The sequence below is a fragment of the Quercus lobata genome, chromosome 2 (genome assembly GCF_001633185.2).
Source record: "Quercus lobata isolate SW786 chromosome 2, ValleyOak3.0 Primary Assembly, whole genome shotgun sequence".
In the NCBI taxonomy this organism is placed as follows: domain Eukaryota; kingdom Viridiplantae; phylum Streptophyta; class Magnoliopsida; order Fagales; family Fagaceae; genus Quercus; species Quercus lobata.
In genome coordinates, this window is record NC_044905.1 from 21,396,031 (window position 1) to 21,408,132 (window position 12,102).

At 33.5% G+C, this 12,102-nt stretch overlaps 1 protein-coding gene across 4 annotated transcripts; it reads left to right on the forward strand.

The window, feature by feature from the left end:
* The first annotated feature begins 720 nt into the window (after positions 1-720).
* On the forward strand, positions 721-10,689 carry LOC115974929 (PX domain-containing protein EREL1). 4 transcript variants are annotated; one of them, XM_031095505.1, is made up of 10 exons: positions 721-1,230; positions 4,197-4,307; positions 5,173-5,271; positions 5,465-5,551; positions 6,380-6,488; positions 6,677-7,485; positions 8,300-8,464; positions 8,584-8,826; positions 9,343-9,561; positions 10,188-10,689. In XM_031095505.1, exons 1-10 carry the CDS (start codon positions 1,141-1,143, stop codon positions 10,434-10,436), a joined length of 2,181 nt encoding a protein of 726 aa, XP_030951365.1. In that variant the 5' UTR covers positions 721-1,140; the 3' UTR covers positions 10,437-10,689. The 4 variants fall into 4 exon arrangements, with proteins under 4 accessions (XP_030951365.1, XP_030951367.1, XP_030951368.1 ...); XM_031095507.1 differs by lacking the exon at positions 721-1,230 and having other exon boundaries at positions 4,279-4,349; XM_031095508.1 differs by lacking the exons at positions 721-1,230; positions 4,197-4,307; positions 5,173-5,271 and having other exon boundaries at positions 5,464-5,551; positions 6,363-6,488.
* Positions 10,690-12,102: the final 1,413 nt, after the last annotated feature.

A 12,102-nucleotide genomic window follows, 5' to 3' on the forward strand; every position in this document is an offset into this window, starting at 1 on the left:
TAAGATTATATCTCTTCTTTCAATTAAAAAAACTCAAATTTTCTTTCTTCATTTATTATTTTAATGAGTTGTTTATATTATTTTTAAATGAAGTGATAAAAGAAATAGAACATTTGATATTGGATATATTGTAGATTAGGGTGGTAAAATAGATAAAATAGTTTTTTAAGTAGTTAAAAGCTAAAATTTTTAGCACCACCACTATAAATGCTCTAAATTCAAAACAAAACAACAACAACAAAAAAAAAAATCAAGTAGATAATTGCATCTTAATATATTTAAAAATAATAATTTTTTGTATTTATAATTTTTAATACTATATAGATGCTTATTTAAAGTTTTTTCTTTTCTTTTCTTTATATTCTGATTCCCGCTAACTTAAAATTTTGACTCCATCCCTCATTACATGCTAGCATATATATATATATATATATATATATATAAAAGTAACTTCTAAAAAACAATATTTTGATATTGGTAGACATCGAAATACATTTTTTGATAAGAACATCAAAATATTTTGTTGTACTTATCCTTTGAGAAAAATGTTAAAAACTAGTTTCTTTAATAAAAAAAAAAAAATGAAAAAGTGAAATGCACACTTAAACTAAACAGATATATGTTGAGTTTTTTTATTTAAATAAAGGAGGAGCAATGGGAATTAGTTAAAATTGGCATATATATTTTTATCTATCCAGCGTTGTCTTAAAGCTCAAAGCAATTCGCAAAAGAAGACAGTTAGGTGAGGTGTTTTCCTCCATTTTTTTTATTTTTTTTTTTCTCTTTTAACCCCGAAAGAAAAAAGACACAGAAGAGAATCGAAGCAAAAATTGGGGAATTGACAAAGCTCCGCTTAGCTTAGCAATAAGCAATTAGCAATCAGCCTAGTCACGTTGACGTAACCCCCAATTTTTCCACCATTCCACAGTTAACGTGGATCAAACTCTTCTCACACGCCACCTGACCTTTCTCTTCCGATCCGATCACCAAAAGCCCTAGCTATCACAAAACCCCATCAAAAAATTTCAATTCTTTCAGAGAAATAGAAGAAGAATATTAATAAATGTTCATCATCATCGTCAACTTATAGCATATATAAATTTGAGAAAGAGAGAAAGAGAGATAAAGAAAGATCAGAGGATGCAGAGACGGAGTCCTCCGAAGCACAGACACGATGGGACTTCACCTCTTCCTCTGGGAATGGATTGGAGTCCTCCTCCTCGCAAATGGGTATTCTTCCTTTTTCTCTTTTTCTCTTGCTGAATCGGAGAATTTTTTAATTTCACTTTCTATGATTTTGGACATTGAAACTTCAGTCACTAGTTCCATAAATTGCACTGTAATTCAATCGTGGTGGTAAAAAATATTTCAGTTTCTAATTTGGGTTCTTTTCTTTTTTTTATGATTATAGCTTGCAATTCTTGTTTTTATGGATTTAGTGCATTGTGCTAGTCATTATGATTTACAGGGTGTAACACTAAATTGAGTATGAAAAATCCTAAGAATTAATCTCAAATTCTAGCGCATGTGTTGCATCTTTGGTTAAATTAAATTCTTTGTTCACTTTTTTTTTTTTTTTTTTTTTATTATTATAAGAATTATAATGCACTGGCATTGTGCCAAAATTGAGTGTTGCTTAACCGTATATTTGATCAAAAGTGTATGAATAACATTTTGATAGGGTTTAAGGCCGAAGGAGGAATAAATGTTGCTGAGAATTTAGTGGAATTGTGATGAAATGAAATGGGATTAAGGATCGGAAGAAGGGATTATTGGAATTAGTATGTTGAGAGAAAATCAGAGTCTTTGTTAAGTCTTGGTTGATTTTGATGTGTTCTATTCTTAGCGGACTAGGAAGTGGACGCTATTACTGAGAAATGGGTTCTCATGTTGGAAGATTACTTGAGGAACAAATGTCATGTTATGGTTCTTGATTTCTTTTTTGACCGGATTTCAGTGGTCTTGTGATGAGGGTTGTGGCTTAGTAGTTGTTCCATGGGCTTCTTTGATGAAAGTGTTTGAGTGGGCACTGTTGTCCAACTTCAGTTATTGGTTGTGGTCTTCCTTGCAGGTTCAATTATACAATTGGCACCTATCTTTCTTTTTGTGTATAATGCCTTATCTTTCATTCTTCATTTTTTTTAAGAGGTTGAAAAAATGGCTATTTAAATCGTTCGTTCTTCGTATTTAAGAAACTTATTTTTCTCTCCTATTAAAGAAAAGACCATTTATATGATTTTTGTGGCATTTTAATAAGGTACATCTTGATTAAAATACTGTTACACCATTCCTGTTGATGCTTCTACAAAGTTAACAAAGACCATTCAACACAATTAAACTTCTGCTTTCAAATGCACTTTAACGCAAGTAATAAAAGAAGAACTACAAGTTATCAACGTATAACTCTTGGATCCAAATCACTTACTAAATGTTTTGAATTGTGAATCCCCACTATTCTCTATCCAATTCCAGGAAAAAGGCATGATTATTTCAATTAATTTTTTTTTCTTTATTTTATGAGTATTATTTCGATTAATTTTGAAGGTATCTATTTGCTATCTTGTCATTTGCTTATGTTTGAGGGATGGCTGATGCAAAATGTGTCTGTGCAATCATCTTTTATTGACATTCTTGCAGTTATGTGCTATTTACAATTACCCCCATTCTTATATATATATAGGGTTAGGTTCAAGTTACATCTAGTATAACTCTAAGCAATGTTACATCACCCAATAACTTCTTGTTGAATTCCTATTTCGAAAATTCCACCGTTGGATTACATGTTCTATATGTTCTTAACACGCGTGCCAATTTTCATGTCGATCCATACACTCATCTTTTATGCATTATTTTAAATTACAAAAACTTGAATTTAAACAATTGATTGATGAGACAACTATTAATTTTTGATCATCTTGAAATTTTGCAAACATGGAGAATATACGAAGATAATATAGTCCAATGGTGGATTTGTCAAAATTCGCATTTAATTAAAAAAAAATATTGAATGGTGTAACATTGCTTAAAGTTACACCATATGTAACTTGAATCCAACCTGGCAACCCATATATATAGTGTATAGGAGAGGTAATTGGTTAACAACCTTACCTCTAATTTTTGGAGAGGCTAATTGTTTGTCTTAAACTCACAACACATTGCTTCGCAAAGGGCAAATGATAAAATAAAAAAGTATTGAGCAGTTATGTGATTTTGGAAGGGCAAATGCATTTGCCAAAATAAAAAGTTCAACTCACCATTAAGTTTAATTTATGAAAATGCAGTTTACATGATGTAATTTCGCAATATTTTTCAGAAGGCCTCTTCACTCAAAAGTACAAGCATGTTTTTCTGAACAGCTGTATATCTACTTCTCTAGACCCCTAAAACTAAAAAAATGTGATTGTTTCATTGATTATTTGATGTAGGATCTTTAGAAGTTTAACACTAAATTATAGTTCTTAATGAGATCTTGAAGGGTTCTTGAATAGGGCTTGACTAACTCTTGAATGAGTTTGATGACTTTTTGGTGTTAAAATAATGAATATAATGAGATATAAAGTGAGACAAACCCTATGCAATCACAACTAGGTTTCCTAAGCAATAACACCCTCAAAGCTTAAAATATGCTTTTGGAATTCTATTAAATTCAACATTCTTATTTCTATCTTTTTATTGAATATACAACTCCTGTATGGGCTATTAACAATATTTCTCTTAGAAGGATTATGATTCCTATATAACCTTTTCCTAGAAAGGTTAGGACTAAATTAATTCTTCCAAAATCAACAGAAAAATGACTCAAAACATAAAATAAGATTCATGGGCCTCCAGTACAGCCTATTATAGCCCATTCCAGAAAATCTTGAAATTGCCAAACTACCCCCATTTTAGCAAAACTTCATTGAAACAGAACCAGCAACTTTCTAACCTAAAAAAAGTTAATACTGAAATTCAATAATAATTAAAGTGGCTTATGAAAGGTGCCAAGAAAGCCCCACATTGATACTAGACCACAATTCTGGAATCTTTTGGTATTTAATCTTCTTCATCTTTTTTTTCTCTGTTTTTCTTTGCACTCTTTACTGTTTGCATCATTATGAACCTGTGAAACCTGCATTAGCTGAATTGTTGTGACCTCTATAAATTATCTTTGAATTATCAGTTCTTATCCCCTAAAGTTCATATCTTTCTTGCAGAATGGACGGGACACAGTGTGGCCACATGATCCTCACACAGGATGGAGTTACTGTGTCACAATACCTTCCTGGGTTGTCCGTCCAAAATCAAGAGATTCAGATCCCGTAGTGGTACTCAAATTAATGACTCTTCAGTGTTAATTTATTCTCAGGGTTAGATGCTGTTTTTATACCATATATCAGGATTTGGTTTAAAAATATGTCAACTTTACTTGTGATAAACCATATATATAGATAAACATAAACCTCAAAAACATTCTTCTGGGTCGTGGAGGTGCCATTTGTCCCAAAGGCCATTGGCTTTGATATTTTCTGATTTAATGATTTATTTCAAAATTTCTACTAGAATATCAGCATTCCATATTCATGATCACACTTTCTATTTTATAAAATTTGTGTAATCTTAAAATTGACAAAGTCGACCATTGAATGAAACAGGCCAATGGAAATTTTGTGGGCTTGTGCTGTCAATGTTCATTCCAATAGTAGAAGTCACTTTGGTGTAGAAATAAAAGTGCCTTGTCACTAATCATAATTAGTTAATAAATACTCAACCTCTGAAATATAATCAACCAAAAGAAATAAATATAAATATTTAACAAGCTCTATATTGATCTGTAAAGATGTCAAATGTACTGTTTATGAGTCACATTGCTTATTTATTTAATCCATTCTTTAGCAGCTCAACTTGAGGGCCAATTTATTTATAATTATTTTGGTTTTATTGGTTGAATGTTGCTCGTTTTTCTCAAAGTACTGTTTAAATTCTTGTTGGCTTCATAATAATTTTAACAGATGCTCCCCTAATTTAACTTTTGTTTCTTTTATTTTTTAAATTGTTGCTAGGTTTTTTTAAATGTGGAAAGTAGACTCTTGAGAGGTGGCTTTTACATTGATTATACTTGTCATTTTTATGGACTTGCATTGCTTTTTATAAACATTTTAGGTGTTCGATTTTAACATTCTTAAGGGACAGTTTTACAGGGTTCAGGTTGGTGTACAATCACCAGAAGGAGTTACAACAACACGTGGTGTATTAAGAAGGTTTAATGATTTTTTGAAGTTATTCACTGTGGTAAGCCTCTGCATTTGCCTTGTAATTTGGTGCAGTATGAATTTCCTTTTACATATGGATTAAGGAACTGAACCATATCATGAGAACTTAGTTGTTCTTGGAGCATTTTATGGAAAAAAGTTATGTCGATTTTGTTGTTTCAATAATACTGATTTAACGATGTTTTTATCTTCCTACTGGCTGTCTTTTGCAGCTTAAAAAGGCATTTCCTAAGAAGAACCTCCCACCAGCTCCACCCAAGGGACTGTTGCGGATGAAAACCCGGGCGCTATTAGAAGAGGTAGTCAATGTGTTCCTTAATCATATTTGCATTAGTTGTACTGTCATTTATGGACCTGTAGGTCGCATCTTCCTCAGATATCCACTTTATGTTTCACTAATCATCGCTAGAAGCATTTCATTATTTGTTGCACAGAGACAGACGTGTTCCTAAACAACTCCAAGAGCATTTGAAATTGAGATTTAAAAGCTAGCAAATTGATACAATGATATGATATAAATCCAGATTAGTAATGTCAAATTAAGCACTCCAAGCAAGGTTCATTGCCCCATTGCTTTATTGTTGTTTACAACACAGACCAAAAGTAATACTAGCTCTTTAAACAAGAGGGTGTAGCAATTGCTTCCCAGGACAAAAACATGTGCTACATGTTTATTTCTTCTTGTATTTTCTCGAAACTTCATTTTAACCCAAAGTGAGGCTACTGGACTATTTCAATTATATTTGAGGATTTATGTAAAGTACACCAATGAGCTCTAGCTCAACTTGCACCTTCTCCCCTTATATGTTTCTAGGTGGAGGGTGAGGTCGTGGGTTCAAGACTCATTGGGTGCATAACTTAACAATATTATATAAAAAATAAAAAAGGATTTATGTAAAGTATGTTCTTTTTTTTTAAATTCTGAATTCTAATATGCTGGAAATTAGAAACTTCATTCTTTTTCTTTTATTGCCATCTGAACAACATATGAAACTTTAAATTTGAGGTTGGACTTTGTTCACTCTTGGAAGTTCAGAAACTCTGTTGAGAGTTGGTTAAACAGCATTGTTTGCAATCTTCACACACACAGGTAACTGATATTCTTAAAAGACTTACTTTTGTTGCAGAGAAGGTGCTCTTTGGAGGAGTGGATGATAAAGCTTCTGTCTGATATTGATATAGCAAGAAGCATTGCAGTGGCATCTTTTCTTGAACTGGAAGCTGCTGCTAGATTTTGTATGTACATTTCTACTGCTAGTGTAAAGAAAATATTATCTTGTGCCATATGTATACACAGATATTCTGATTTGGGGATATTTTCTAAAATCTCGTATCTTTCAGCTTAAACTTTTAAATAAGAACTTATTTTGTTCTTGGAATTACCTAGAATTAAACATTTCAATTTATGTCAAAATGCTTTTCAGCATTCCAAGATGTAAATCAGCAAAATTCAGAAGCAAGTCCTGCTTCCAATAGCACGGTTTCTTCAATTCAATCAATACCCAATTCAAGCTTGCCTATTGTTGCTGGCAGTTCATCATTCACATCAGATTACGGTAGTGATACAGCTTATGAGACATCTGAGCTAGGAACACCAAGGTTAGGAAGGGATGACAGTTCTGAAATTGGTTTGGAGGATCTAACATTGGATGAAGATTTGACAAGTCCAATAGAAAAGCTTGTAAAGTATGGTATGTCCAATATTGATGAGGGACTGTTTATGGGCCAGACAATTCTAGAGCAGTTGGAAGGCCTACCTAGGCATAAAATGAATGACAGGCATCTCAATAATGTTATAGAAAAGGATAAATATAATGGGAATTCTTCCAAAGCTTCATTTTTGGTTGGGAATGGGATGGAACTTTTCTCGGGGCCAGAACATGGTAAGGTAATTGATCATGTTCGCAAGCTCTCAAATGAGAGTTTTGGAAGTGACGTAAGTTCTCTGAGAGGTAGTGAAATGTCTAACTCTGGGATTCCAAATTCATCTGGTGATGGATCTCTTGACCTTCCTGGAGGTGCTGAGGGTTCTACTAGGATGGAAATTCTTGGCAACACAGACTTTCAGTTTCCAGCTGATGCTCAAGTAGTTCTTCCAATGGATCAGCGCCATAAATTGAACAGGGTTCTTTTCACAATGCAGCGAAGATTAGTCACGGCCAAAACAGACACGGAAGACCTAATAGCAAGGTTAAATCAAGAAATAGCTGTCAAAGACTACCTTGCAACAAAGGTATGTTTATTCATCCTATCCAGATGTTACCTGTTCTGTCTTACTGGTTTAATTTGAGCTATAAATAAAATTAATTGTCATATCTAGCTTAATTATAAATCAAATATACCATAGTGTACTGATCAAAGATGCATCTTCATACATTGGTATAAGTCAGATTCTCCTCACCCTTAAAAATAATTTGTGTTGTGAGATTTAGGATCATAAAAAGACTTTTGGAGAGTTAGACACCTCCTTTGTTTGGTCAATTTTTTGTCTTCATTGGTAGGTGTTCTAAGTTCAATTTGAATTTAAATTTCCTAAGATAAATTTTATCACTTATTGGATAGTAACTCTTGTCCATGACAGCTAGAATTACACCCCCCCCCCCCACCCCACTATTTGCTGGGGCAAAAAATTTTCATGTAGTAGTTTTACATGTCCTGAGGGTAGGGGGTGGGGGAATACTTTAAACCTGTTATGTTCATTCAATGCTGTGTGAGAGTTTCTTATTCTACATGACCTATTATATTTCAATCCCTCACCCATATCCCCCCACTACACAATGACTAGCAGTCAGCAGCTTTTTCATGATGAGACTCACCTTCCTAATACTGTTAAATTTAATTTATAAATTAATTAGCCTGGATTATGCACTGTAGTTTTAGTGGATTTTATTTCTGTGCAAGAACGTAATGGTCTTTGCCCATGCAAGGTTCTAAAATTTTCAAATATCATTTACTGTTTAGAATTTTCTGCTTATAGACCTGGTAAATCTTTGAGTATTACACATACAGATGTTATTCTGTTACCATAACTAAACGGATTTGCTCAGGTCAAGGATTTGGAAGGTGAACTTGAAACTACAAAACAGAAAAGTAAAGAAAATCTGCAGCAAGCTCTTTTGATGGAGAGGGAAAGGAATACACAAATGCAGTGGGATATGGAGGAACTTCGGCAAAAGTCGATGGAAATGGAGTTGAAATTGAAGTCCAAACAGGTCATATATCTTAGTACAACTCTTGTCTGCTTTAATTTATATTTTTCCCTTATCTTATTTAATTTATATCTTTCACTTAATTATTGTTATTCCATTAATGATATGTGGAATGATACTAGGATGAAAAGTCATGTACAGAGTCAGGAAAAGAATGTACTGTTCAAGAGAAAGATGTGCTGCTGCAGGAATTGGATGCTAGTAAAGAGCAGCATGAAAAGTTGTTGAAGCGATATGAAGAGCTAGAAGCAAAATCAAAAGCAGATATTAAAGTTCTTATTAAAGAAGTTAAATCTCTCCGAAGTTCTCAAACCGAATTGAAGCAGGAGCTTAGTCAAACACACAAAGAAAAGTCTGAGGCTGAGGTAGTTTTTTTTTTAATCCACTAAAATGTATTTTGCATATCAAATTAATTTTAAATCAAATTACCCTTTTTACATAGGGCTACTTCTTAATTAATATTGGCATGCAGGAAGCCAAAGCAAAAGACATGAGTAATGTAGTAACATATTGTTTCTTTTTTAACGAGGGGGTAATTAAAAAAAAAAGGCTGCTGCATGGATGCAAAATTCTTTGCACTCCCCCTTTCCCTTTGTTTTCCTCTTGTTAGGTTCCTGAAATTCTAGTCTTTTTTTTTTTTTTTTCACACACCTGTAAGGTTTATTATCTTTTTCTTTAGTTTTAATTTATTAAAAAAAAAAACCCTTGTCCTTTATGTGGATTGGAAAGAAGCATTAGGAATTATTTGAATTAATGTAATAATGCCTTCCAAATCATTCCATGACAATTTTTATCTTGATTTATTGAAGATTAATTAAATTGTGCAATGAACAACCTATCCCATGATGCTGATAATTTGTTATTTAAAAAAAAAAAAAAAGAAATTCATTCAACAGGAAAGACAAATGAGAGAGCATGCAAAAGCTTCTAGGGAAAAACTGCTGCATGAATGCCATATTCTTCACAATCGGCTTCAAGAATGCAACACCAATTTACTTGCAGACGATGAAGATAACTTTGTTGCAGATTCTTCATCACTTGCAGATGCTTTAGATTTGTTGGCTACAAGTGATAACCGTATTGGCCTCCTACTTTCAGAGGTACCTTTTATGTTTTCCTAGAGTCCTTTTTTTATCGCATTCTATTTTTCATGTTTTCTTGATTTTCAACTTGTGTCCAGAGCTTCTTTCCTTGATTAACATCATGATTACTTGACCGAATTTAGTGTGTCACCATTTAAGCTACCGAAACTGGAATCCTGAGTTGGCACTTTCTCTGTTTTGATAGTGGATAAATAGAGTGAAGAACTTTAAAATGGCTAGTGTCATTCAGTGTTTTGGTTACAATTGTTAATTGTATGATTCACCAGTTTATGTGTTTGGAACAGTTTTGGGTTTGAGCATGCTTGTCAAACTGGTTGTGCCCATTAAACATGGGAAGTAGCCTAAGTACATGCTATTCACCTTGTGAACTAGACTACGAATGCTGATTTTTTCACTTTCCAGGAAAGTCATAAACATATCTTGAATGCCAAGTTAGTGTTATATATAACCCGGAGTATTTTTAGGTGAACATTCAGTATTAACTTTTATTGGTTTAAATTGTCATGTTCTGTCTTCATTGCAATGATTGATGAAAGATGTTCACGAGTTATTGATTAAAAAAATTTCTCACATTGCTTTGTCAACTCTACCTTACATGGACATTTCCCCTGATAAATGATCAGGCACAACTCCTAACTGAAAACAATGAAACTACTGCTTCCGGTGTTGATGAGAGTCATGACATCAATGATGCAGCAATAGATGATGAGTTAAGGAAGATGCTAGCAGATGTCTTCATCGATAATGCTAGATTAAGAAAACAGGTGAATTCTGTAACACGACGTGCTCTCAGAGTGGACATAATATCTAACAAGAAAGAAGATGAGGAGGCTTCTTCAGGAAAAATTGTAGCTAATACGTCTGTATTGTAAATTTCCCCCTTCAACGATGATCTGCTATTTTATATGGCAAATCTCACTAATGTAACAGTTAATTTTGAGGTCCTACATACAAGTCTTCTGAAAACGGACTTGCATAATACTATTGTATTCTTCTTACTTTAATAATGAAAAAGAAAGAAAAAAGGTGAAAGGAGAACCATATATATGGTATTAGTTACTTGGGGTGTAATAAATTGAAAACAAAGAGAGAAGCTAAATAAAGAATGAATGGTCGTTGCTTGTTGCTTGGTGGACCTAGAAAAATCTGTCACAACACGCTCAAATTTCTTTTAGGGATGAAAAGTTAAAGCCTTAAAACTCGGCAATGAACACAATCTTGACTAGCGCCGTGAAGGAGTTTGCGTTTGCTGGTGGTATGTTCAGCACTGAACTTTGTCTGACGAGATCTCGGAGCTGTGCACAGCAGTGAGATCTGGATTTCAGATCGGGGTTTTCCTTTTCTAAGCATTTTTGCAAATTAAAATTAAATTTAAAAAGTAGAATCTTAAATGTCAATTAGAAAAACTGAGGTGGAATCATTATTTAAAGGTTTTTTTTTTAAGTGGATTGGTGACATGGTTTGATCTAAACCATTTATTTTAAAATGAAAAGACAAGATTGAAAGAACTCCATGCGGCAGAGTTCTTAGATGATTTATGGATTCTTAGAGGATTTTGATCCGTAACGATGAGGCTTGGTTAAATCAATCTAATGAGATAAAAGTGGAAGCAGAGGTTAGTGGGACTAGACATGTCAATATATATGGAACATAGCTCAAATGCTAGAGAGCATAACCACAACGTTGTTAAGGCACGATCGCACAAGGATCGTTACCTTGCATTTCCAAATATTTTTCATACATAAAATAAAAAAGACTATAGCTTAATGGACAACTCTTATCACTTATATTACTAATAAGGGTCTGGTTAGGACACAGATTAAACTATTCATTTTTAGAATCATTTTCTCAAGAATTGGAAAAGTTGTTAATACTTTTTCAATTCTTAACAAAAAATTTTTCAAAAATGAAAATTATTGTGTGCTTTTAGGGTACACATTAGCAAAATCCTACTAATAAAAATGTATGAAATTAAATTATATAGGGACATGTCACATTATCATATTACTAAAATATAAATACATCTAATTACACATGATAATATTTTAATAGACACTATTTTTCAAGTTTTAAGTAAAATGCTAATATGGTGTTATTAGGTATAGTAGAATGTATTAAACCCCAAGGGGTTGGCTAAGTGATTTCTAAAGTCTCATGATATCCATGAGATCCTGGATTCAAAACCTCATTTTGGGGCTACCCTAAAGGATTCCTTCCTGTAATAACCCGATGTGTAGGATAGAGGACTGCACATAGGGATGGCAATTTTGCCCCGCCCCGCTTGACCCGCCCCTCCCCGCTTCGCCCCGTGCGGGTTTTCCCCACCCCGCAAAGGTGGTGGGGAGGGGATGGGGCAAGATTTTAGACCCGCACCACGGGGCGGGGCGGGGATGGGTTTACATTTTTTAGACCCGCCCCGCCCCATCCCCGCCCCGCCCTGCATTAATAAGGGTTAAAAGGTAATTTTTTCATACCCTAAAACCCTACTATTTAAACAAAAATATCATCATCTTATTTTATTTAAGTGGAGATTCTTTT